The sequence below is a fragment of the Acanthisitta chloris genome, unplaced genomic scaffold, assembly GCF_000695815.1.
Source record: "Acanthisitta chloris isolate BGI_N310 unplaced genomic scaffold, ASM69581v1 scaffold21313, whole genome shotgun sequence".
Taxonomy (NCBI): Eukaryota; Metazoa; Chordata; class Aves; order Passeriformes; family Acanthisittidae; genus Acanthisitta; species Acanthisitta chloris.
The window spans coordinates 25415-53242 of NW_008664620.1; the positions used below are offsets into that span (position 1 = coordinate 25415).

Genomic DNA, 27828 nt, shown 5'->3' on the forward strand with positions numbered 1-27828 from the left:
GACTTCAACTTTTCCTATGAAGAATTAAACTCATCTTCTCTTTATTGGTAGTGTGGGTGGTCTCAATTAAATTTCAAAGGCAGCAGAAACTAGAAATAGAAGAAGCTTTTAATTTCTGTAATTATCTTTCAGGGAAGAACCCAATTGAGGCCATATGGCAGCTTTTTCTTTGGGAGCGACACTTTATTTCCCTTCTTTACTCTCTTTCCCAATGCCGTTTGCTTACAGAAACACGTTATCTGCATGGAAAGCGACTGGATTTACTGGGAAGGAATGATAAGTATGTGTCCCTGGTCAACTTCAGCATCCCTCAGCTATGTCAGTTCACAGTGTGCATTGACCTAAAGCGAACTGCCAACATCAGCTCCTGGGCAGCGTTTTCCTATGATGCTAACAACACCTCCACTGACATAAATGACTTAGATCTTGGACTCTCTGGAGAAGACAAGCACTTGAGACTGTATCTTTTTGGCACCAGACGAGACATCAAGGTCAATCTGGCCCTTTTTGTGTGGTATAGCGTGTGCTGCTTGTGGGACACCAGGAAACAGCTGCTGGAGGTCTACTGCAATGGTAACCTCGTGCACAGTGAAAGCATCCGCAGCACAGAGTGCCTGAAGCCCAACGGCAGCTTAGTGCTGGGCCACCTGCACAAGAGAAGGCATGGCTTCATCGTGAGGGTCAGCCACAGCTTCATTGGCAGCTTGTACTACTTCCAAATGTGGGACCGTGTGCTGGCTCAGGAGGAGCTGCTGGACTGTGCCATGGGCAGTACAGTCAGCTGGAGGGAAGAGTACTGGAATTTCAGCAATGTCCTGCCCGTCGCGGGCCATTGTCCACGCTGTGGTGAGGCTCTGCAATGCTTTCTCATCTCGAGGCTTGTGTGTTGCTGGGGATCACACACAGAGTAGGGATTTGATACTTTGGTGGTCAGACAGCAAATGTCCATTGTGTGCAGCAATTCACCACAGTTCCCACTGCACTTGCCCATCTCCTGCTCTAGGTTTCATAGAATCATAGAATCAACAGGGTTGGAAAAGACCTCCAAGATCATCAAGTCCAACCCTATCGGGTTGCTAGACCATGGCACTAAATGCCACATCCAGTCTCAGCTTGAAAACCTCCAGAGACAGTGAAACCACCACCTCCCTGGGCAGCACATTCCAATGTCTGATCACTCTCTCTGTAAAAAATCAATATTCAACCTAAACCTCCCCTGGCAGAGCTTGAGTCTGTGCCCTCTTGTCCTCCTGCTGGTTGCCTGGGAGAAGAGACCAACCCCCACCTGACTCCAACCTCCTGTCAGGGAGTGGTAGAGGGTGATAAGATCTCCCCTGAGCCTCCTCTTCTCCAGGCTGAACACCCCCAGCTCCCTCAGCCTCTCCTTACAGGAACATCATCGAACCAGGACCCAAGGTAATGAGGTTATCAGGAAATCACTGACAGCCAATGAAACCTGTGCTCAGAGAGATTCCCCACCGCTCCCTTTGCACCTTCCCTCACTCTGCACCAAAGGACACAGGCACTAAGAACAACTGCTGTAAATTACAGCCCTCCCATCTGTCCCTTGACTCCCTGATCCACTGCCTTTATCCAGGTACTTCTTCTGCTCTGCCTGTCCTGGAGCTATTTCCCCACTTGTGCTGGTGGGGCATGATCTGGTGAGGAGGGAGGCGGAAGGCTCAGTTTCCCTTTTCCAATTAACACCTTTGCCCTTGGGGCAATTCACTCTGTGGGAAAGGTGTGTGCTTGGCTTGGCAAGGAGTCCTGAGAAGCTTAGTCACGTTTGATGATGAAAAGTTTAACACCCAAGATCAAACACTCCACTCAGTGTTCCTGGGCTTTGATTTTTCAAAAAAAAAGTAACCTGGATGAATTTGTGCATGTTTTTAGTGAGACAAAGCATGTTAGAGAGAGGCTTTCAGTGGTCAAAGCATCTTTCCCTCTATAGCAGTCCCGAAGAACCAGGTGATGTCATCTAGTTAGGATTCTCCAGTGGAGCCTGAATCGAACATTCCGTCTGTAAAATGTTGGTCTAACTATTTGAAGGTTATCAGCAAGGACAAACAGCAGCATGTCTCACAAGTGATGACCTACCCTGAAGCTACTCTTGCCTCTGGTGTCATGAACTGCTGGATCCACTTTGTGATCCACACTGGGAGGAAGGTTACTGGAGTCTGACATGCTCCTGAGAGCAGTAACTAAGATGATTGTTGTGAATTTATAGAGATGTTAAAATTTAATCATGTTTGAGAATCTGTCATTTCTCAGATCTTGGCAAGACCTTTACTTCCACTATAAATCCACTCCTTACTTTAATTAACTGGAATTCATGAGCTAGCTGTAGCACAGGCAGACTGATGGTACACGAGGTAGGGATAACAGTGAGCACTGTAAACACATACCAAGATTTATGTCCCATCTGTCAGGCAGGGGAAGCTGCACCTGGCTGTAGTTTATGTGGATTGTCCATATGGGATCATATATATTGAGCCTATGTGAGAAAATCTGGAGCATGCATGTAAGAAGTAATTGTACCAAAGTGTTGCTATGCAATGAAATGTCCCATGGAAGTGCCATGTCAATGCTAATATCACCTCTCCAATTGGTACTTATGCCCTCTAACAGTTGCCAGCTGCAAGGTTTGCCTCTTGTGTTTATATGTGCTGTTTATAGATGTTTTACGTTGCAATACTTGGTTCACCTTGACAGTGAACAGTTGATGCAATTGTGCTGGCAAGCTGGGCAGTCTGTTTTGTCTTGGAAATCCTACATCTCCTTTGGAAAGCCAGGGCTCATTTAGGCAAAGGGAGGGAAACATCTCATGAACATAGCCAGAGGAGGCCTTCAAAAGGTGTGTTAGCTTTGTAAGTGCTATAATTATCATAGCAATTGCACTGGCTTTGCTTGATGACAGGAGTTAAGTTATTGTTCTGCCTTTGCTTTTTTTTCCCCAGAGATCTTGAAGATGATCCTTTGCTAAAAGTCTAGAAGTAAAAGTGTGTTTTCTCATCCTCTCACTGACTCAGACTTCTTCTCTGCCTCCCCCTACCTCACCCACACACTGCTTTCTGATTTTCTTCTTAATTTTAAATAATCTGGGAGAGGGATGAATATTCAATATCTGCAATGTCTGCTAATAATATAGAAATATATTTATTGCAGTTCTCATTGGTTAGTCTAATTTTTATTGCAGGTCTACTGGAAACCATACATATTTACAAGATGCCAAATAAACCATGTATTATCTTATCAAATCAAAATCCATGAGTAGGACTTAAAAGACTCAGTGGTACAGTATTTTTCTAGCTTCAGATCTCATCTGTCATCATGCCTTAGCCCTTGTTTCGTGAGCAGAATTACATACATGCTAATTAAAGCAAATGAAGGTACAGGATGCAGGTGGCCAGTCCCACACCTGCCTGCTGGTAATGATCCCCGACATGTGAGAATAAACAGCTTTTTTTTTTTTTCTTCAGGTGATAATGAGAAGGAGAAAGAAATAAATTAGAATCTGTGTAGTTGTAATTAGGTTTCATTTGTCAGGAGATGGAAACAGCATTCCGAGTTACATCTCTGATCAGAATGGGTTTGGGCTTTGTTTGGCCATTTCTCTGTTGCTTTTTTTCCTAGCAGATTTTTCTGTTTCATCCTGCCTGACACTGGGTGACATCATCACCCCTGAGGCAATGGTTTTTACAACATTACACTGATAACAACAGGAACAGGCGACTCTAATCACCCAGCTCTATGCAGATTCCTCCTACCGGGGGAGGATCTGCAGCACTGGAACAGTCAGGGGGATAAGTTAAACCCCAGGCATCCAAACAGTTTGGGATGTGGCTTGATAAATCATAGCCTAATATTGTCTATATTTTTGTAAGGAAAGAAAAAAAATATTTATTACAGTGCTATGGCATGTCTGCACAGCATTGGCCCTTCTGAGTTCTCATCACACTTCTGTGGCAGTGGTGCTTAAAAAAAGCTCATAACAAGACACTCATTTTCTGTCAGTTTGAAACCAGGAACTCATTATATGTAGCATCACGCTGGGGCTCACAGAACCATCTCTGCAGCTTCACTCCATGGGAAGGCATACAGGTTTCCACTAAAAGTTTAAGCTGTGGGAATAAAGTCCCTGGGGATGCTGGAATATCTGCAGCACTGGGGGCAGGTCTGTGGGTTTTGCTCTTTCTATTCTCAGGGTGGTATTTGCTATGCACAGGTGCTGGAGGAGAAAGCACATGCCCTTAGTTCCAGGTCCTTCTGTTTTCTTTAGAGGAGTTTCCTTCGTCTCTAGGGCTTTGAATTTAGCAGATACTTCTGGCTCCTTGTTTTCTGTGTATTCATGTGTCTGTCAAACCGTGTTAGTGCTGGTAGGAGCTCTGTGTATGGAACATGTGGGTCTGTCTTGCAGCTCGATGAGCTTAGCCCTTGGATGTTTTTCCAAATAAAGAATCAGCAGATAGCCACTATGTCAGCTCATGTTTCTGACCTACTGCAGGCAATGGATTTGAAATGGCAATGTGGCAGCTTTCTCCTGCACTCGCTAGTGTTTTGGTGGAGAGTAAAGCAGGTTAGTTCTCTGATTTCCAAAGTTTACTACTATCTCAGACACAAAAGGCTCAAGTAAAGAGGAAAGATGTCCAATGCAAATCTAAGATTCATCAAGCATGAGAAAAGCAGGCTGGCTATTATTTTACAGCTTTCTTTACACCCTGGGAGCAGCAGAGACTGCTACAAGGAGCACTCTGCCAAAGCAGGTTGCTGGACAGTTTGAATTTTGGAACAGCTGATGCATCTTTCCTGCTCCCCATCCCACTGCCTCCAGGTGTGTTGGGGCCTCCTGGCTCAGCTCTCCACCAGCCCTGAGTGTGCTGCCTCTGCTGAGGATACTACAGAGGCTGAAACCACCATTTCCTAGATAGTGAGGTGACTCCAAAACACAGACTGGCACCTCTGAGGAGCATGAAGGTCTGAGCTGAAGACTGAAGGGTCTGAGCTCAGTCTGCAAGACCCAGCCTTGGAGAGACAACTCAGACCTGGGCTTCCAGTTGCTTTATTGTCCTCCTGCTCTGGGTTGACTCTGTGCTGACTTCACAGCCTGTGGCTTAGTGCAAGGGGGAAAATCAATTTGTGTCCAGGAAGCAGAAGCTTGTGTACTGTAGCATGCCTGCTCAGAAGGAGATTTTTGACTTCAGCTGTCCTTTGAACTTCTCTAGATAATTTGAAGCCATTTAGGATAAAAATAGTAGACTTCAAGATGTTAACAGCCCCCGTTTCTGTAGCTGTCCATGGGTGTATTGCCATTGATTTGAGTGAGTCAGAGATGGGCTGTTATATTTTAAGCATGGGTGAGTCTCCTTACCTTGAACTACAGTAGAGAAAACAATGTTTTATGAAGCATGGTATTATCTTGCTTATTTCTGACCACACTCCTTATTCATAGACATTTGGCTTTGTATTCATACATTAAGTTTATTTCTCTTAGTCAGAGCTAGAATGTCAAGTCTCTGACAGTCATACGAGTGAAGAAAAACCCACAAATTACCAGCTTAGCAAGGAAATGGTACTTCTAGGGCAAAATGTTGTGATCCTGCTTTTTTTTCAGCATCAAGACATGTAATGTTATGTGGTGATTCAGTTCACTGCAATTTTCTGTAGTACATGTGACAAACATCACCCATTTTGTCCCTGTCTGCCTGATGATGTGGCAGACTGCATGTGAAGTGTAAAAGTGTTATCTGGTTTGACAAGGTGATTCACTTCAAGGAAAATTAGCTACGAGTGAATTCTTGGAATTCTTTACTTTGAAAACAGCAGGCAGGATGGCCAGCATTTATAATGGAATCCCTGTGCCAGGTTATCATTAACCCAGAGACCATGAATATCAATGTTCCTCTCCCACGCATTACTGCATGTTAACTGGTTAGCACTCAGTGTGTGACAAATGCCTTTTCCTGAAGGCTGGCACAGCTTACATGGGCAAGAAGGGAACACAGGTAACTTCTCTTCAATGCAAGCAATAGAAAAATATAATGTTGCTAGAAGTTTGGTCTTCCCTGTGATCTAAACTCTGCAAATCCTGATTTCTCCCTTGTTATGCTCTGGAGAAAGCAAAAAAACCAACTGTGCAGGTGTATTTCCCTGTTTGCCTTCACCCTGCTGAGGTCTGTGGAACAGCAGCAGGTCCTTGTTATGATGATCTTCACTGAAGGACACAAACCCCTCTCTCACCTGGACTATTCTCTTCCTTGCACTTTTTACCCCCGTGGATTCTTAGGCCTTTTATTGTTCCTCTTATCAGGGTCGAGTGAGGCATCACTAACAAAGGCTCCTACACTGTCCCCATTACCTCCAACCAGTAGCACCAATGGTACCATTCCAGGTAAGTGCTCAGTGAGGCTGTTTCAATTGCTGACGTGGTCATCACTGATACTGACTGACACCTTAGATGGGACAATTTAAGACTCAGACATGTTTAAGCCATTTCTGCTTAGCAAAGTGTGCCATGTCAGCAGATCCTCCTGTTTTTCTGCTTGTGTGTTCTCAGCAGGCAGTAAAAGCTAAGGTAGTGCACTCACAGGTATGAACCACAACTTGGTTGATAATGTGACCATGTGCTTGGGCCCTTAAGTGATTGAATAAAAGTTTTAGCAATGCAGCAGTAATCTAGACTTGGACATTTGGAGTCTGGGATTTCCCAAAGAGCCTTGATGACCATGGGAATGGGAACACAACCATGGTTCAGTGGAGGGGTTCAGTGGGACGGGGTGCAGACACCTTCTGTGCAAACTACAGGGTGCATCTCACCTATGTTCTCTCCTTACAGTGAGCTTCTTTAACGTTCACATGAACTTTTCCCTTTTCTACAAAACCGAGAGAGCTCCTGATTACTATGATGCAAAAAAGCTTCTTGAACACTGGGTGAGTAGTTTGCTTTTCTCGTTTGCATGTGTTTCTAGCAGGTATCAGATGAGGAGGACACCTGGTAGAATCAGAATAGTTTGGGCTGGAAGAGACCTTTAAAGTTCACCTAGTCCAACCCCCAGTGTATGAAACGCAAACTGATGGGACAACACAGAAATGAGCAGCCAAGTAACAATGTTGTGGTGTGTCAGGATCATGTTATCCAACACATTTTTAACAGCACTAAATGAAATTTTGAAGGAAGGGAAAAGTGTTAAAATTTTGCAAATATTCTTAGCCATTTTCATCATGATTTAGAATTTTGATGACAATTCTAAATTTACTGTTCTAAAGCAAGTCTAGGAAAAGTATTGGCAAATCAAGTTAATAAAAATGTTATTGTTTTCTTTCCAGTTTAGTATCATATTTACTGGAGAAGAATTCATTGTGACAAACTTTAAAATCAGGTAAGGCTCTGGCTGTGTAGTGGTGTCACCTTGAGCCATACTCCTTTGAGCAAAATTGCAACCAGGTTCCAAATACCCATTTCACAACTGATCAGTCTGTGACAAGAGTGCAAACTAAACCCCCAGGACTGCACAACTTTCACCATATGGAGCACCCACACCTTGTTTATTGGGGTCATTCACCTGAAAATATGTATCCTGACTAAGGCAAGGCAAGTAGCTGCTCCGGACCAAGTGCTTCTCTTTGCCCACATATATTGGTTCATGACAAAGACAAAACATTTGCTGCCTCTGCAGTGTGTCAGCACCATTCTGGCTGTTCAAAATGTACAGAAATCTGTACTTGCAGGAGATGGAAAGTAGGGCAAAGTGCTGGTACCTGCAGAGTTCACTCACATTAGTGCTGCTGAAGCTTCATTTCAGTGGTTGCATGAGAGTGCAAAGGAGTTTGGGGGTCACATCCATCCACAGAGTGAGGGTCACAGACCCCTGAGGGCTCACAGTGGCTCTTGCATGGCAGTGTCTAATGAAAGCATTTTAGAGTTCCAAAACTCTGCCCAGAAACAATGGTTTGTTGCACAAGACTCCCCTATTTCATACCCAATCCAGCTGTATTCATATCCAAACTGGGAGCAGCTGAGAGGGATATTTAGCAAGTCGTAAAAGTATCACTTGTACAGACACAGAGTTTTGTCATTTTATGCCTGTTTGGACTTCCTGTTTTCTTCTCTGGCTTCCACAGTTACTACTTGCTCTGCAAATGACAACGCACACAATGCACTGTTCACAGAAAACTCCAAGGGAAGGGTTGGTCCCATTCTGGGAGAAACATTTTGTCAGGGTGCATATCTGTTACAGCACTTGGTCTTGGTGATTTCTGCAGATATACCTATGCTGAATTCAAGATGACTTTTCTGCTGCAAGGTCTGACTCATTGTGGTCACTAGGTGATAGCACAATGGAGCATGTTATACTTCTATGCTTCTGTGAAATAATTGTTCTATTCTCTTTGCTTGCAGGGGTAATTATCCACAGGGCAGAGCCTATAAGAGGACTCCTGTATGTAATTTGTTATTTTCTGATTTAAAGACTTACTTTTTCTTACCTCTACATAGAGGATGTAATAGTTGCAGGGTCTAAGTGCTGATACTCTTGTGTTTTGTTGAAATTATTAAATTATCCCAATGGTTCTAGCAGAGCTGTGAAACAAAGGTTGCTCTAAGGAGTCAGGTACCAGTAGCATTTACAGCAACAGACTATTATAATGATCACACTGAGTTTCTGCTGTTTGCTTTCCTTAAAATCCAATTTATGCCTGTTGATTCTAACCAGCTTCTAACTTTCTGTGTCCTTCTATGCAAACCGAAGGGGAAGGCGAAGAGGATGTCACAAAGGTAAGAGCCATGGTTATGAACTGGGTTTCCATAGCTCATACTGATTTCATTTTCAGGGTGAGGAGGAATTTTACCCCTTCATGGCTGTTTTAGTTTCACAGTGACCAGAAAAGACCACGTGGAGGTCAGAACCACAGTAATGCTTGACTTGGGGAAATATATTTGTGCATCCAAAGTGTCCCTCTCATACCCTGTATCTTCATCAGCTGCAAGTGCTTCTATGGCAAGCTGGGAGGTCTGTGCTGCACTGTAAGAGTTGGCTGTGAGCAGTGTCCTTCACTGGGGCCAGAACAGTGCATGGACAGTGCCCAGAAAGGTTGCCAGGATGAATCCTGCACCTCCTCTGCAGAAAATTCTAAGTGCCCTCTGACCTCAGGCCTGGAGGAAGGGGAGCTGGTTCCCATCACCTTAAGGGGTTGGAAATGGTTTATAAAAGCCATTTGGAGCAGGGGAACAACTGTGTGGAGGCAGGAGTGAATTGGAAACACTTGAACATCCCAGCCCTAAGGAAATCTCACTCATTAGCCCTCAGTTAAATTAGAGAGGTCCATTGAGGTGATCCACCCATGGCTTCATGCATCTTTCTGCTGTGTCTGAAGCCACTCAAAGAGTTCAGTCTTTCCAGACCTTCTAGAGTCAGCAAACTCAGTTATCCAGAAGAACAGCTGTTCTGAGGAGAAAAAGCTGAAATCCACCAGAGATACCAAAAGTGTTTAGTTAAATCTCAGTTTTCCAGGGAGCTGTGGAGTCTTCCAGCTCTGTGTGGACACAGGAGTGCTCAAGCACCTCATTGTTTTATGACTAGCTCACTCCAAACTTTAAACGTTATTGAAAAATGCTTATTTGTCACAGATATTTTTTTTTTTTGCCAAGAAAATATGATTAGGCAACCTTTAGAGGTATTTGCATGAAACTATAGAAAGATTCTTGCATCTGTATTCCCAACAATTTCAACTCCTGAAAGCATTTCCAGTGATAAGTGTACATTAGAAGTGGCATTCAGTGGCATTCACCATAGGACTGCACTTGTGATGGACAAAGTACATACATAAATTACCCAATTCAATGTATAATTTCCTGGGTTACTCCTTAATTTTGTAGCCACTTGTGTTTGTGAAATGTTACTAACATGGCAGCCTTGTCTGTGTGTTGTGTTTGCAGCTATGTCTGTAAGGCCATCATAAAGGCCACATCCCTGGAAATGCAGGAAATGCTGAGCCTCAGGATCAAACAGTTGTTGAATGACACTTACATAGAGGGACCATTGTCCTTGGATGTGAAACCTGAAGATGTGACTGTGAGGTCAATAGGTAATACTTCATTGAAACCTCATGAAAATCACATGCTTTGTAATTCTGGCTACAAGTGTTTTATCCAATTTAAATGTTATGGAGAGGTGAGGCTAGAAAACACCCTTACAAGTAGCCAGAATGACCTAATCTGATGTACAAGCTGTAGAAGAACATCATGCAATGACAGGAGGATCAAGAACTTGGGTTTCAGTCAGATGGACTTAAGTTACAACTTGAATCCTTGTGCCCAGGCAGGTTTGAGCACCTTTTCAATGAAGACAAGGTCAGGCTCATGCAGCTACAAATCCAGGAACCTCTGCTGGTAGCCAGTGCCTCAGAGCCTGAATTCTGAAGGATACTGGAGCCAAACACCCAAACCAAACCCATGGCCAACATTTGCTTAATGCCTGTGCATATTGGACCAAGCCTCAGATGGCAAATAATATCTTTGTTTGTTTGATTACCATCTCTGTTGGTCCTTGTAACACAGAAGTAACCCAGAGATAAGAGCTAACAGATCATACCTGAAATTTTAACCCCCATTTTATATCAATGACTGACAAAATATCAGTTGCAGATGATAAAACTACAAGCCTGAGGGAAAGACATCGATGGGATAATAAGGGGCAGTGTGACAGCACCTTTGGATAGATTAGAGAAGCTTCCAGGATGTGCTGACTTTGAATGTGGTCTGTGATGCTGCAAACTAACTGACCTTGTCCAACAAAAGAGGGAAATATTGTAGAAGAAGAGATGAAATATTTAAACAAAATGTTTTCTTGCAGGCAGTAAACTTGTAAAATATTCCTGTCCAGTCTGCAAATTACAGCTCGTTCCCATCAGGAGATAAGGCCCACAGAGCAGCTGGGTCCACATCAGGGGGATCTTCCTCTGGAATATTCAATCTTTTTAAAGAGCTTCTATTTCCTCCTCAGCACTAATGGATTGTCCAGAAAGCTTTTCACACACAACATGCAAGGGGAATTATTCCTGGCCACTAACAAGTCCAGCCTCCAAAGCAGAGGTCAGCTGCAGGAAAAACCCTCTGCAGTCTGCCCAGAGGAGCTGGTGAGTGAGGAGATCACCTTGTTTTGGTTCTTCCATGGAAGACAGGAGGGAGCAGCAGGCTTTGTGTGATGGGAAACCAGATGGCAGTCTGCCATGGCATGCAGCAGTGCCATGCCAAGGGACATGCAAAGTATACAGGGCCAGTCCAACACAGGATGCAGGAAAAGGGAGTGTGGCATCACTCCCATCACCTGCAGTGAGGACCAGCCAGCACTGCAGGGACCTGACTTTCTGCTTGAGCAGGGAGGAGAACACATGCACTGTAGCATTTTGTGCCATCCCTTCATGGCTCCCTGTCCTCCAATACCTCTAGGTGTATTTCAAATGGCATTTGGGCTCTGCCCCTACTCTGCTCAGTGAGTGCCCAGTCAGATCTGACCTGCAAGTCCATTGAAAGTTGGGCTTATCAATTACATTCTTAGCTACCTGAGTGGGAAATATGAGGAACATCATGATTATGTATTTTTTCATGTAACAATTTAATTGTTTTCATTTTTCAGTGAAATTAGTATTGAACTTGAGCAAGCTTTTTGGAAGAAACCAAACATGACTAAATGTAAATTACTGGAAAAACTTCCAAATAATATTTTAGGCCTCCAAGACATCAATATAACAGAAGGTAAGGCACCAAATGCTTCAGCGACACAGGGAATCAGAGTAAAAATAGGTGTACTCAGATAATGCTTATGTTAAACACGTGAAGAATGGAAGTGGTAAGGTGGTTTTATCTGCATCCTGCTCATCATCTTAAAGGGGTTTTAATGTCAATGAATTTTGCAGGTGCTTCAAAATTCTCTAGCTATCACTTTGAAGATTTGTCTGAAATCTTACACTTAGATGTAGAACTAAGTAGATAACCAAAGAATTATGTGGCAGGTTTTGCCTGTTTATGCTCTCTCTCTTACCCCATGAAAATAGTTCATAATATCCCATACGAAGAAGCACAACTCAGTGTCTGGAATTGAAAAGTTGGTGCTGTAATTCATGTAAGTGATGAGGTGACTTTGAGCACCTGGTTACATCTTTTTAAGCTATGCTAAACAGTGCAAGCTGTTTGAATGGTGAACAAACCCAATACCACAGCTTATCCACCTCCTCAGCAGTGCATCAGATAATAGATCACTGAGAGATATCTGCAGTCACATATGATCTGTGACTCCCTGGGTGTAAAACTCTGCTTCTGTAACAAATTGGAGAAGGATGATGAGATGCTGAATGGCAAATACAACTTTTCAAATGATACCATTCAGAATTTGCTTTGCTGATGTACCAGATAAGCAGTGTTTAGGGAGAGAGGTGAATATTGTGTAATTCTGAACTTGTAAACATGACCAAAGTCAAAACTAAATATTATTTACAGTATTTATAAATCCCAAAGCAGGTGATAATATTCTTATGAAAAGTACATTATTTTCTTCCTTTAAAATACAGTCTGAGGTATGCAGATTTTACTTTGGAGCTTTTACCAGTTTCATTGACATGTTGAGGGCTCATTGACTTATTCTCAGGACACAATTTTGTACTAGATTAGGAGCAGTATGACCATATGGAAAGAGAGGAGAAGCAGACTAACTCCTGGATTTAACACAGAGACATGTAGCTGTACATGTGAGACACTGGCACAGGTTGCCCAGGGATGTGGTGGCTGCCCCAACCCTGGCAGTGTTCAAGGCCAGGCTGGATAAAGCCTTGAGCAACCTGCTCTGATGGGAGGTGTCCCTGCCCATGCCAGGGGGTTGGGACTAGATGATCTATAAGGTCCATTCCAACCCTTAAATTCTATGATTCTATGATACAGGCAGAGAGATAGCAATGCCACATAAATCATCTGTGCTCCCTTTTTTCCCAGAGAATGCACAAGATGTTGTACAGCACATTCTATACCTCTTGCCAGATGCAACACTGCATGTGGAAGAACTAGAAATCATTGCAAGTAAAATTTCTGATATCGTGCGGCTCGCGGATGTGAGCGTGACACTTGCAGAGACTGTAATGTCTATACTAGACTACATTTTGCTGCAGGAAATAGAGGATCAGAACATTAGAAAAATAACCAACAGGTAAGTAAGATAACTTGCCCAGAAGAGGTTTCCTAAGCTAAAATGGCACCGTGGAGTAATTCGTTCAGTCTGTTAAAATATCACCACAGGACTTAGCAATTTCTGTACTTGGATCTTAAACGTGTTTGTGGTTCTTAGCACCAGAAAGTGGTTAGTGTTGTCAAAGGTGCTTTTACCAGAACGAGTTCTGCAGAAGTCACCTGCCTGCAGGCAGCTCAGGGACTGCCCAGCTGCCAACTCCTCTCAGGGGTGATCTGTGTGGCTCAGCAGGGAGGTCTCTTCCACCTGCACACCATGCTGGAATGCTAGACCTGTGCTGGTAAAGACTTTTCAAACACAATTATTCAATGTTAGACTTTAAAATCTGCATTTAGGATCCTACACCCATTATGTATTTCCCACACATGCCACAACTGAGGTTGCTAGAGAGCTTTAAAAACACCTCTCTCCTCTGAAGTCTTAAAGGTAACTCATTTTTTTGAATGGCTTTTGCTGCTGAGCAGAGCACCGTCCAGAACACTGCTGCTGGCCTTGACAAGAGCAATGCAATGTCACAGAGTTTACCCATTTCTGATTTGAGCAGGACAGTTCACCCACTTATCAGGCTTCAAACAGGAAAGTGTATTCTCCTTTGCGTTGACCAACACTACCCACCCGTGTAAGAGATGCTCTGTTCACCACATTAAAATGTCTTTCAGCATCTCTCATTTTACAGACTGGGCCTATCTGCAATTTTCTGTTCCACTTGCTGTAAACCAATATTGTAATAAGAAATACTAGAAGCAAGAAAAACTGAACTTTCCACTGAAGTTCTAGGTGGATCATGACTATGCCACAGCCCAGTTGTTTGCACTGGCTGACACAGCATTGCCTCTCCAAACTCAGGAGTCCACAAGGAGTAGCCAAAAATAGCTTAGAAGCTCTGTCAGAGAGAAAGCACTGGGTAACATCGTGATGCTTTGTGCTGTGTGGTCTCTCTTCAAAGCCTACTGTGCTGCAGTGTGTGGAGTGGGGGCTGTGATAGCTGCCAGCACTCACCACCTCTGCCTTCTCACATAGGCTGTGGGGTTTTTTAAGGGAAATATCCATTTGCTTTGAATTCTCCTCCGATGAAATGTAAGGTTTTAGGGACAGGGATGATATTCTTGATCCCTGATGGAGATTGAGTTGGTATTTTGGGGAAGCTGAACTCCAGACTTTGCAGCTCTAGGGCAGCTGTGGCTGAAAGGATTCCATGGGAGCCCTGGTGTGTCTGAGGCTGGTGATGCATGAGGGTAACACCAGACCAAAGCACTGGGAGGTTTTCCTTTAGTCTGCCAGGACCAGCTGTCTTGCTCACTTTCAATAGAGTTTTACCCTTCCTCACATAGTGCTCAGTAGCCTCTAGGGAGCCAAACAAGACATGGAACTCTCTCTGACTCTTAACTAAACATTAATAAAACATGAGAGTTAAACAACTCTAATTTGCTGTTTCTTTTAGATTGCAGCCTCTTCTGCCTACTTAGAAAAAAACCTTACTGATAATAAATGCCCATTCTCAGGGACAATCAGAACTTTACTGGACAAACCCTGAGCAGCTTCCCTGCCTTCTAAGCATGCCCTGCCTGGGGTGCTGGGGAGCTGGAGGTCAGAATTCCAGAGGTTCCTTGCAGACAGAATTATTCTGGCTCTGGTATTTTGTCTGAGGGTTCAGTTAGATGATTTCAAATAATCAAATGATCAGGTTTTACAAGTTACTGCCTTCCAGATGAAGTGCAGTATTTGACTGGGTATGAATTTTATCTCAGGTCTTCCCAGAACCACCTTGTGTGGCCCCTGGAAGGTATCTTCCACCTGCCAGACTTTCAGTTCACTGAAACATACTAGCTCAACTGCTTTCCATCACCTGACCCTGTGCAGGCAAAATGCCATCTACCCCAAAATGGACCCAATCTTGCTCTTTGTGCTCATAGATCAGAGCAGAGGGTTTTAGCCTTCCTGGATGCATGCTATGAAGCCAGAAGAATATCTTAAGAGATGTATTTTTTCCTTCCTCTTGCTGTTGTTAAAGTATCCTGCAGACAACTGAGGAGATAGGCTATAAGGTGACTTACACAGACAGAAACACGTCTGTCATAACCACTTCCTTGGCTCTGCTGGTGTTGCGTCCAGATCCCAACGTGTTTGGAGGATTGGCCTTTGGTATTACCTCCTACGACAGAGGTGTGGATCTCAAGGTAAGAGCAAAGTATCACCTCAGGGACCACTGACTGAGCCAAACAGTCATCCTGCTCTTTTGTCCCGTTGTGTATTTGACCTGAGGACATCAGTTCTGAGCATGTCATCTCTCTCCTGCAGATGAATGTACAAGAAAATCCTTTCAAAAATGCTTTGGCTTCAGTGTTTTTGCCAAAATCCCTGAAGAACTTCTTAGGGATTGAGCACTCTGACCCAGACAAGCATTTGAAGATCCAGTTTAAGTTTTTTGGCACCACTTCACTCTTTGTGGTAACTATGACTCCTAACAAACCCTGAGGTGGCAGGAATGGGTTTAGCTGCTCTTAGTGCCTACAAAAGATCCTAACAGTGTCAGCTGTTCTGGACACATTTAGCATCACACTGATGGAGGCCTAAGAAATGTGCAGGGAAAATGTACTCAGGCAGCAAAACCTTCTCTGTAATGAGGATAGTCTGAGAGGTGTCTGTAGATCTTAGACTTTCTGTTCATTTCCTGTAGCTGATGTTTTTCAATCCTTCTGTTCTGCAGGAAAAGAACATACCCTAACCTTCCTCTGAAAGAAAGTTCTTGCTTAAGGACCATGTGCAGCATATGCCAAATGTCATGAAAATAATGACAAGATTTGTCTCCACTAAGATAACAGCAGCACTGATGTGCAGCATTTAGGACTTAGTCTAGTAGTTATACTTTCTTAACTTGGGGAGGGGTGAGTATAATCTAAAGGGAGACATTTCCTTGGTATGATGGAGCATACAGAGTGCTGAGCAATGCTCTTCACACAGAAGATGCATTCACAGTTATGTCTACTGTCTAATGAGCTTAATGATGTACAACTGGATGTTTAAATGTACTGAAATGATTATACAGCTTTCTCAATCAGCTGATGCATCTGAAACTCAGTTCTGCTTCAGCTGATGTGGAAACTGTCCCTGAATTGCAGCTAACTACATTTTCTAATGAGGTAGCAAGTAGCTGAATTACACCAGGCATCTCATGGAATTTAGCTGATTGCCATTCTGAGAAATACAGCTTAAAAAAATGGGAGCAGCTTGGATTCTTTTTTGCATGTGTGTGTTTTCCCACTGCAGGATGACAGTTTGAGGACGGAGAGGCTGAACACTTATGTTGTGAGTGCCAGCATTGAAAATGCATCAGTTCAGAACCTTGATGAGCCTGTGACTGTTACTCTTCAGCACATCGACCAGAACTCGGTAGGGTGTGTTCATTTCATCAGGGATGTGGTGAAGCAGAGCAGATTTCACTTACCCTTACAATAAGCTGGAAACAGGATAAATAAACTTAAAACACTTTACTGCCTGAGCTCTCCCTGGTATATCAACCCAAATATTGACATAGCACACAGATCTCAGTGTTTAATAATTCCTGCAGGTTACCAAAGCTGTGTCTGACTCTAAATCCATGCTTAGCAACAAGGAACCTTTTCATTGTTTCCTTGTTCTGATCTGGGCATTTTTTTTCTCAAGGAATAGTTTATTTTCTAAAAACTGGCAGGTTTTGGATTGGACTGAAATGATCTCTCTTTGCTCTGAATTCAGGAAATTGGTTTAGTCACCAAAAGTGATAAACTTCAAAAAATCCAAAACATTGTAAAGATGTCTTCAAAATTAATTTGCTTTATTTTGTTTCAAAATGACGTTTCAAAACTAAAGTCTATTTTATTTTTAAATGGACACAGGTTGAACTCCGTGACTGAGTTCCACCTTAGTGTTTTGGTATTGCCAATGTTCAAGGTTTTGCCTCCACATGAATATACTGCACACTCAGGGCAGAACAAAATTAGTTAATAAGATGAACTTGATTAAGGTTCAGGTTAATGAGAGCTGGAAAATGCTGCTTTTATGGCAAAGTGTTCTTTCCATTCAGCTCCAGCAAGTAATATGCACCCAGAAATTTCATCTAGCTATCCCCTCTCTTCAGTCATTTTTACTCCACCAGACCATCTGGCATCTGTCAGGTTTTTTTTTCTTTGACCTTTTAAAATTATCTTAATTAAATATTTAATGAGTTATCATTCAAACCTACATCTTTGGCTCTCTGCCTAATTGTATTTGACAGCCTAGAGATCACACATCTTAACAGCTTATCTGTTAGGCTTTCTTCCTGTAAACCCTGTGCTTTGTTAAACTTTATTAATGATATCATAATAATAAAAGTAAATGAATCTGTGCCTTGGGAAACTTTGCTGCAGCATTATGAGTAATAAACTAGAACGTCCCCAAGAGAAAACATTGCCTTGAATATCCATTTGCATCTGTTCAGCTCTTACATACCTTCCCTGCCTGGTTTCAGGGAGAGAGAGGAAATGCTGAAATTCTGAAATAAAGGTTTCTTCTGGTTTTTTTTTTCTTGTATAAGACATCAGGTTGTTATTCCAAGTCTTAGTCACAACTTTTGAATTTCACTAGTAATTCGGTGTGGCATCTCAGACACCACATGAAGCCAATGGGATTAGACATAGGAATCAGTCTAAGATGGACAATTTGTACTTAAAAGACTACAAGGTACAGAAAGATATAGGTAAAACTGGGAAAATCACTGACTCCCAGTATTTCCCCTGGTAAAGGGGAAGGCAATAATTGGGACTCTGCTGGTTCAGTGCCATGGATGTCACTGAACATCCATGGCCAATATCCCAGCTGGCTCCCCATGCCCAAGTGTCCAGCTGCTCCTGACTGTGTGGCATCTCCACTGACCCACAGATCTGCAGCAGCTCCACCATGCAGATAATCACAGACACCAGTGGGTTTTCTGTTGAGAGTACAGGGGAAATCAAATCCAACTGCCTCAGTTATACACCCCAATTAGAGGCAAGATGCACCGTCTGCAAGTGCAGGCGGCATACAGACGTGCTGAATAAATGTCACAGCCTCCTCTTCTCTGCTTCCAGGGGAATGCAGCAGTGCACTGTGTCTTTTGGGACTTTGGGAAGAACAGTAAGTGTTATTTACCAAGCTGCTGTGCTCGCTCTGCTCCCACCAGCCTTTGGCTCCTTGACATTGCAGCTTGAAACTCTGAGGCTTCCCTGTTGAGTCTGTTGGTGTTGAGTTCATGTTGGTGTTGGTGCCTCGGTGAGGAGTGTTATCCCTAGGGAGGCATGGGTGGCATTGCACAGTGCTGCAGATGACTCTCACAGTTACTCCAGGGAGGTCAGTGGGCACTTTGCTGGGGTCAGGTCTGGGATATGTCTCAGACAGTCAACAGACAGAGAGATAACTGTATATCAGGTTAACTTGGAGCATGTGGGAGAGGTTTTCTCTGCAATTAGAATTTTTGTTAGAATTTTTGTTACGAATCAGAATTATTTCAGAAAAGAATAATTTCAGTGGATTAAATCAGAATTCAGTTGCTGAATGTGTCATACATGATGCACAAATAGGGTCAAAAATTCAGTTTTACCCGGGAAGATCTGGTTTTTTCACTCCTACCCTCTGCCCAAACAAATCCTCTGCCCTGTGCATATTTCTTTCCTTTTGTGTTTCCACATCCTGCAGCACAATCTAGTTCAGCTCAGTGTTCTTTACCTTCTTGCTTTCTATGTGTGCAGACATGTAAATGACTTCAAATATTTCTTCATCCCACCAAAGGCTTTCATCCAAGTTCTCAGGCAACTACAGGAGATGTGTTCCTGTGTGAAATCTCACTTGAGTGCTGCTAAATGACCCTGCAATCTGTACTAACTTGAGCTCATCCTCACACACCCTGAGTGCTGCAGAGCTATAAATGATGGAGCATGACTAACTCTGCTTAAAAATCCCTTTTTCTCTATTACACAGATGGACTGGGTGGTTGGAATACGTTGGGGTGTGAAATGGAATATACAGATATGAATTACACAATCTGTTTTTGTAACCATCTTACCCATTTTGGAGTCCTACTGGTAAGTACTCTGTGAATCATCTCCCAGAAAGTCCTGTGGCACTAAACAAAGTCAGCACTAGTTTTGGGGAGAGATGGGAGATTCATAGCTATACAAGCTGTTAGATATCTGCAATTTTGCCAAAATCAGTAATAACAAACAAAACAATTATGATGATTTAATGGTATAAAGGCCTCTGAATGTCACTTGCTTCAAGGCAAATTCATTTTACAGATGTAGTTTGTACTTCTTTGCAGTGTAACTTAATCAGCCTTAATGTGTTATTCGCTGCATTGGAAATACTGTGTTAAATTTATTACCTGCCAGTGGCAACTAATGACATTACATCTTTGGAAAAGTTTTATATGTGCTGCATCAGAAAGTGAAGTTTAGTATAAATATGGGAGATGTCATTATCAATCACCTCTTATTTCTCTGTAATGCAGAGAAATCTGCCTCTAAAAGTTGAATGCCAAAAGATGAGATGACTCCGTGAGAATGGGCTGCAAGAAATGCAAAGTGATAGGCAAGTTCTAAGCAAATTGAGTAGATTAAAATTGCCTAATTCCAGTAAAGCACAGCCCAGAGGATGGGGTAAGCCCCTCCTTTGCCTCGGATGCCTGTCCAGCTGCCCCTAGAGGTCAGCGTTACTCTGCTCCAGCAGAGGCAAAAGTCCTCCCTGGGAGTAAAAATGTGGCTTTACAGGAGGGAATTGAGATGGTTCAGATTTGAGACAACTTATTCAACTTCCTATTCAACCAAGGACAATTCTGTGTGATTTTAAGATCACATCTCTCACTGCCACCTTAGAATCACAGAGTCATAGAATCAGCCAGATTGGAAAAAACCTCCAAGATCATCAAGTCCAACCCTACCATGATTACTAGCCCATGGCACTAAGTGCCACATCCAGCCTCCTCTTGAAAACCTCCAGGAATGGTGAATCCACCACCTCCCTGGGCAGCCCATTCCAATGCCAAATCAGCAGTAACTAGCACAACTACAAGTATTCAACAACATCGTCCGCAGCACATCAGAGGTGTAGGTTGCCACTCTGAGGTTCAAAGCTTCACCAAGTAGAAAAGAAACTGTGACAGGGAATGACAGAATCTTCTCAGTATTTCCCCTGGCAGCAGCTGTGGAGAAGCAGGGCCCAGCCTCCAGGCTGAGTTTTGCAGAGATGCTTTCTGGACAGGGAGGATCCTCCCACGCTCCAAGACACTCAGCAGGTTTGTGCAGTTCCCAAGTGTGGCAGCTGCCACTGAAGCAAAGTAGTTTCTCCTACAAAGAGAGCTCCCAGAGGAATAATTCTGGCAAGATCCTGGGACCCTTGGAATTTGTGGTTTCTGAAGGACAGCTTTTCTAGCTTCACAGCTTATCGCTGCATACTTTAGATACTGCAAATTTTTGCTAGTTTGGATATCCTGTAGGACTAGACAGTAAAAACCACATACAAATATTAATGGAAACCCTCTCAGAGTAGCAGCAAGCAGAACTGGAATTGATGTCTTTATTGATGTGAAAATGTGGAAAGGAATTTTCTTAATCGGTTGTGACAAACAACTGTGATTCTTTATCTTGTAACACAGGACTTGGCCCGGACAGAAATAGATGTCACACATGATCATGTATTAACTCTGATAAGCTATGCAGGATGTGGTGCTTCTTCCCTTTTTTTGGGAATAACACTGGTGACATATCTAACCCTTGAGTAAGTCTGATCCTTTTTCTTACACTGCTTTTAATATTTTAGCAATAATGAATTTGGAGCAACTATTGGAATGTTTGCTGATATGTGATGCTGTGATACATAGGAGGGAAGACTGAGAGCTGACAGTATAAATATGCTTTATTTTGACCTGACTGTGGTTAAATTAGAGGGATTTGAATGCTCATGCTTCAATACAAACACCAGTTTGAACTGTTCAGCAACTTCTATGTTTCTAAATTTCATAGAATCATAGAATCACAGAGTGGTTTGGGCTGGAAGGGACCTTAAAGCTCATCTAGTTCCAAGCCCCTACCATGGGCAGGGACACCTTCCACTAGACCAGGTTGCTCCAAGCCCCATCCAACCCAGCCTTGAACACTTCCAGGGACAGAGTATCCACAACTTCTCTGGGCAACCTGTGCCAGTGCCTCACCACTCTCAAGATGAAGCATCTGTAAAGAGTAAAAATTTCTGTAATTTCATAAATTTACCTACAGACATGGGTAACAGACCTTGTCAAGAGTCTGGAATATTCCCTGTACATTGGATGATGCAGCAATAACCTTGTAGACTTTCTCCTCCTTCTTAGGAAGCTGCGGAGAGACAGCCCTTCCAAAATCCTGCTCAACCTTTGTGCTGCACTGCTGATGCTGAACATGGTCTTCCTCACCAATTCCTGGCTGTCCTCTTTCAACCAGCCAGGCCTCTGCATCACCATGGCCATGCTCCTTCACTATTTCCTTCTTGCAGCTTTCACATGGATGTTCTTGGAGTCTGTTCACTTTTACTTGGCCCTTGTCAAAGTTTTCAATGTTTATGTCCCAAAGTACATCCTAAAGTGCTCCATTGCTGGCTGGGGTAAGCAAGTATCTTCTCCACTTCAGTGCTTTTCAAACTTCTCTAAGACTGGGACATATTTGCTAAATAAGTGAGGACACTGAGCTAGCAGAAATGTGATGCACACCCTGAGCTGTATGGATGGGTTTCTTCTCCTAGACAGGTTCAGCTTAAATTTCTTCTGCCCAGGGAGACATTAGCAGAAAGTGCCTGTTGCTCCCTGCACAGTCATGTGCAACTGAAATGCAAAAGTGGGTGTAAGGAACTGCTTTCTCTAGCCCCCCTGCTCTGACAGGATGATTTATCATGGTACGTTATGTCAGTGGGTGTGCCTGGGGAAGTATGAGCTGCCCACAGCCCTCACCCCTGCACTGGGGAGATCAGAGGTGATTTTAACTCCTTCACCAGACCGTGTGTCATTCTATGCATGATTCCCACACACAGGGTGGATTTGGCTTTCAGTCATTGCTCTCACGAGGACTTCCCTGGACAAGTGGCCTGTTTGGGAGAAGCATAACAAAAAGAACCCAAATGCTGGTTCAGCTGTTACAAAAGGGTTATCAGAGGCACTGACCTAGAGCAGAACTTGGGCTGTATTATCTGGGTCACCATTAGATGCTGTTTTAAAGGGTTTGTTTGGCTCCTGAATAGTGTGCAGTGTCTTATCATATCTACCCTTAGATCTGATGCCACACACAGCTGTTCTCAGGGTCAGCCATCCATGATCGTGTTGGCAGCAGCTGCTCAACACAAAAAAACAGCACTGAAAGAAATGTGGGAAATGGGAAACGATTGGAAGGAAAGACTGGTAAAACACTGCCTGGAAAACGTCTGTCTCTACAAGCTCTTAACACAAAATGCTGTGGTCTGCTTATCTTTTGACACTCAGCTTTTGTAATCATCAGTGGGTTTTCTTTTAGCAGATTGGATCCCTTCTGGAGATGTTAGAACACTCACAAACATTTTGCAAACACAGATATTTTTATGCCTACTCATTTGTAATTTACATAAATAAGGAGATTAAACCTGCAATGCCACACATTTAATTGCACTCCTTTCTGAAGGAGCTTCAGGGGTAGAGTTTGATCCTAAAATGCACATGTCTGCTGCAATTACTCACCAGAGATTATCTGACATCTCTACATATTCTCCATTTTTTAATTGAAATATTTCTCTCTCCCTTGCCTTCCACATTAGGAATACCAGCTATTGTAATTACCCTTGTGCTCATTATAAATAAAGACTTCTACGGCAATGGATCATACTCTGTGAACAGTCCTTACAGCAGTTTGTAAGTATGGCACCTTAAGCTTTTTGATGGTCACCAGAGTATCTGAAAGATACCAGATATAACCATCAGGCAACAACTTCTCTCGCACTTTTGTCTTTCCTCCTGCATCTTTACCCTGTCCTTGTAGTGGTTCTGGTTCATTGGATTTTTTGCATGGCCACTACATGGAGTAGCTCTCACATCAGTGACATGGGCTTGAGGACAGGGAGAGTTTCTGCCAGTAAACTCCGTTTTTATTCTCTGTGAAATCTCTTTCTTTACATCACATTAACTCAGTCTGATGGGACATTTGTATATGCTCCTGAATACTCTGGGTTTCTTGTAAAATCTAAAGGCACAATAATTGCTCCAGTATTTTGCACTTCTGTTTTTTAATGTCAATTCACATCACTGTCTCATCAGAATTTCAAATTCTTTTATTTAAATCATTTCAGCCTCCTCACTTCTCCAGTGGGAAAACACTGCATTCTTTCATCCTTTTAAAATGTGGTTTTATAGCAAGGAATGCTTTGGGTTTTTTCACCCGATTTCTGTTTCACCTTCTGGTGAAGATTACCTGGAATATTTTAATTCTATCCCATCAGAGAGGCAACACCCCCCCTTGACACCTCAGATGGAAAATTGCTACCCGTCTTTAGCAAAAAGACAGTAAAATTCACTAATTTATGTTTAAGGAAGAGCTAACCAGTGGCATACTATCATTTAGACTCCTAATTCAGTTGTATTTAACTTTGTTTTCCTAAGGTATTGTGTCATTGTGTGTATACAGTAATAAGTCAAGAAACAATTGTTAGGTTTATCTGAATTTGGCAGAAATATTAATGTCTCAAATTTCCATAACATCCATAAAAAAAAGGCAAGTGGAGAGATCCTATCAATGTCCTCATTGGAAGAAAACAATGGGTGTTAGGGAATGTCCCTTACACAGAATACTTGTGTTGGAAACCAGGCTGAAAGAGTTTTACAAACTCCTCATTGAATACACACCTCCCTTTCTTGCAGTTGCTGGATTCAGGACAACACAGTGTTCTACATCTCCGTTGTGGCCTATTTCATCTTAATATTTTTGACAAATACAGCCATGTGCATCACTGTTCTCCTTCAAATCCACTCAGTGAAATCAAGGGCACAAAAGAGATCCAGATCGTGGAAACAGAGTGTTCTCCAAGACCTCAAAAGTGCTTTCAGCTTGATGTTCCTTTTGGGCTTAACTTGGGGTTTTGCCTTTTTTGCCTGGGGAGCAGTGAGGATATTTTTCTTGTATCTCTTCAGCATTTTTAACACCTTGCAAGGTAATTTGTGAATGGAGTGATGCTATAAATGCAAAAGTTTAGGACCAGAAATAGATCTGTAACATCATGGAATTGAAGCATGGGGGAAGAGGAGAGCTGATACAGCTTTTGCATTACAGTGTTCAGCTATTTCAAAAGGAATACTCCATTGCAGTGAGATGACACTGTTGTTTAGAGAGCATTGCTGTGATAGATAAGACTATTAAAGACATGAAGTCATGCCTTTCAAACATGTTTCCCAATAAACACACCTTTCTGGGAGTTGGCACCATCCTTCTCATCTGGGCATAAAAATGTTTGATAGAGTCCACAGGGACCTGCAGATTATTCTTACACCAAATCTGCAGAAACCTCTTCCTATCACCCTGTGATATGCACAAAGGACTCAGTGCAAATCTGAGCCAACATGATTATGAAATCATAGGATGGTTTGTTTTGGAAGGGACCTTAGAGTTGCTGATGCTGGCCCAGGGACCACCTCTCTGCCCATACATCACGTGTTGGTAAAGTGCTATGCCAAAAGTTTAGAAAAGGGACAGGAGGTTGGAGAATCTACCTGAAAACCCATTCATGTCTCTTCTTCCTTCTTCAGGGTTCTTTATCTTTGTGTTTCACTGCCTAATGAAGGATGATGTAGTGAAGCAGTGTCGAGTACATTTCTGCTGGGGGAGATTTCGTCTGAGTAATTATTCTGGTAAGCACTGAGGGGATTTGTTTAGCTTGACTCATAAGTCTTCATCTGCTAGTGGTGTCACATTTGTTCTACATTAAGAAATAAGGCTCCCCTCAATAGCCTTTCTGTGGTGCATTGGGTAATTGTTCTTTAATAGGACTTTATCCTCTCCGATTAACTCCTATACAACACGATGACAGGGTGACAACATGCAGTAAAAACTGCAGATTTCCAAAAACGATTTCAGCTTGGTCTCGAATTCTGTTCTCACATGCCATTCCGTGTTCCCTTATGTGAGCCATGTTCTTGGTGGCTTTCCAGTCTTCATTAAGCTGAGATTCTGAAATTTATGCAGAATATTGGGCATACTAGTAGCTATTCTTTGTGCTCAGGAGCTGGGAATGCTGTGTCTGGAAAGGAGAGGGGAGATGTCTTGCTGCCTTTGGCTGTCAGTGCTGGTTATAGAAAAGAGGCAGACTCCTCTCAGAGGTGAACAGCAAGAGGACAAGGGGCAATGGACACAAGCCACAGTGATGGAAATTCACTTTATTTATAAGAAAAGACATCTTTTCACAATGAGGTTAGTTAAACAGGTGACAGTGGTCCAGAGAGATGGTGGAGAGAGTCTCTCTCCTTGGAGAGCCAAAATGCAGCTGGAAGGATACTGGACCAAGCTGATCCAACTCTGGGCAGGAGGCTGGAGTGAAGTCCTCCAAAGGTCTCTTCCAATCTACATTATTCTAAGATTCCTCTATCTGCCAGCTCAGCAAGAAATAACATGTGCTGTGGCTTACTCTGGGCTCCTCCAGTGATGCTGATTTTTCACAGAATTGTGGAAGAATTTTATAACTCTGTGTGTCTGTCAAAATGAGTTGATGTTATGAATGGGTTTAACAAAGGAGAAGCTTAATCAGCTGGTTTTCAGGAAACCAAGCTAAAAATCCTGTGTTAACACTTATGTCCTGTGCACAGCATCCTGTGCATCATGTGCTGCTGAGGAATATGCAGCTTGCCATTTGCAGAGGTGGAATTCAGCATGAATATTCTCAGCACACAGAGTGTTCTCCCTCGAGCAGGAGCCACGTCAGCATTGTGTGGCACAATAAGGTTGAAGCTGCCATTCCTCTCCTTTGTGTACCTCCTGCCTTCTTCAGGGTGACCTATCAAGCTAGTGTTACTGGACTGGGTCCTTAAAGGGGAAATAGAAGTCTGAATTGCTGGTATCCAGCCCCACCTGCACAAGTGTGATGGAATTAGTATAAAAATTAACACCAGGAACTGTGCATTGTGCAGCAGAGAGACCCACAGCTTCAGGGCAGGGACAAGGATGGCACAGGAAGCAAGCACAGACCTTTCTCCTCCCTGGTCTCTAGTAGTTTGAGATGTGACACCTGTACAGAATTTTATTCCTGTGCCTTCCACTCTCTGATTTCAGACTGGAGTGGGTCAGGTGCAACTGCTGGATCTACACCAAAGCATTTAAACCACAAATCACCACCTCAGGCTTTGCGGAGCCTAAATTCTATTGGAACAAGTTCAACTTTCAATGGTTCAGATTTCCTTCCCAGGACTTCTCCAGATACGAATTTTAGGATTGGTAAGAAAAGCAGTGTGCAATGCATAGACTAGAATGCAACAGTTCCATATGAAACTGTCAAATCCCAACCAAATTTATTTCCAATGGAAATAAATAGGAAACCTTTCACTGCTTTGTCTGTGCCAGGCTTTGGTTTGGGGTTAATGGCTATGTTACAGATGACTTTTGCTGTACTAAGGAGAGTAAGAAAGCCCTTAAAATCCTGGGATGGCTCTTCTCCAAAAGGAAGAGAACTCTCTGCTTCCACCTTAGGCACCTAAAAGATATTCCAGCCTGGGCCTGCAGGATGTCACTCACATAGGACCTACTTCCAGGTGGGGAGCACTGCAGTCTTGAGATATACTATGGTGCTCCCTAGCTGGAACTGCATTCCCAAAAGAGCAAAGTTTTGGGGGATTACAGAAAGCTGAACAGGACCTGCTGTGAGCATTTTTAATCCAGAAGAATCCCAGCAGAAGGTTTAGCCTTCCAAGTCAGTGAAGTTGTTGCAGACCCATGTTCTGAAAAAGGAATAGCACCAAACATCCCTGGTTATTTTTGGAAATGTGACTTCCCCAAAGACATGGAAACAGTGAGTTCTGCATAGACAGGTTCTTCCTAAATACATCGAACCAAATTATTATAATGGATTTTTTTCCCAATTTTTTCCTGTAGCTGAAGTCCATTACAACCCCAGTGCTGTATCTCCAGAAGATGATGAGACCAAACATCCTTGTTCCCGAAGAATCCTACCCATGGATACAGGGCTGCACTATCCACAGAAAGCAGGAATTTTACACTGATACCATTTGTTTTCTTCTGATTATCCATTGGGGGTTCTCTTTTGTGGCATGTAGAAACAAACATTTTTCTAAGTAATTACTTCTAATGCACAATTATAGACATAAAATATCCCGTGCCTCAACTCTAGGCTTTGGTGGAGTGGCAGTACTGACCACACAAGGACTTGGTGGCCCTGTGATTTCCAGATTAGTCCTCATGTTAAACAGAGACTGGGAACACTCTGTTCTGCATCATTAGTCCTTCTCATAGTTCATCTTTTTTTTTTCCCTTTTCACCTTCCTGCCACCCCTCTGTTACCTTCTGCATCTGATACTTATCCTCAGAACCTAATACTAATAGTATTGAGTTACAAGTGGTAT

The 27828-nt window shown here is 42.9% G+C and overlaps 1 protein-coding gene across 1 annotated transcript; it reads left to right on the top strand.

The window, feature by feature from the left end:
* Positions 1–228: 228 nt before the first annotated feature.
* On the top strand, positions 229–27468 carry LOC103799148 (probable G-protein coupled receptor 112; the record flags this gene model as incomplete). Its single annotated transcript, XM_009071447.1, has 17 exons — positions 229–846; positions 6308–6388; positions 6833–6927; positions 7324–7376; positions 11631–11749; positions 12980–13190; positions 15241–15406; positions 15528–15677; positions 16497–16619; positions 18317–18362; positions 19203–19306; positions 20875–20996; positions 21586–21854; positions 23031–23124; positions 24127–24416; positions 25009–25110; positions 27341–27468. Coding segments are annotated over 17 exons (2771 nt in total), but the record flags the coding sequence as incomplete, so codon positions are not given.
* Positions 27469–27828: the final 360 nt, after the last annotated feature.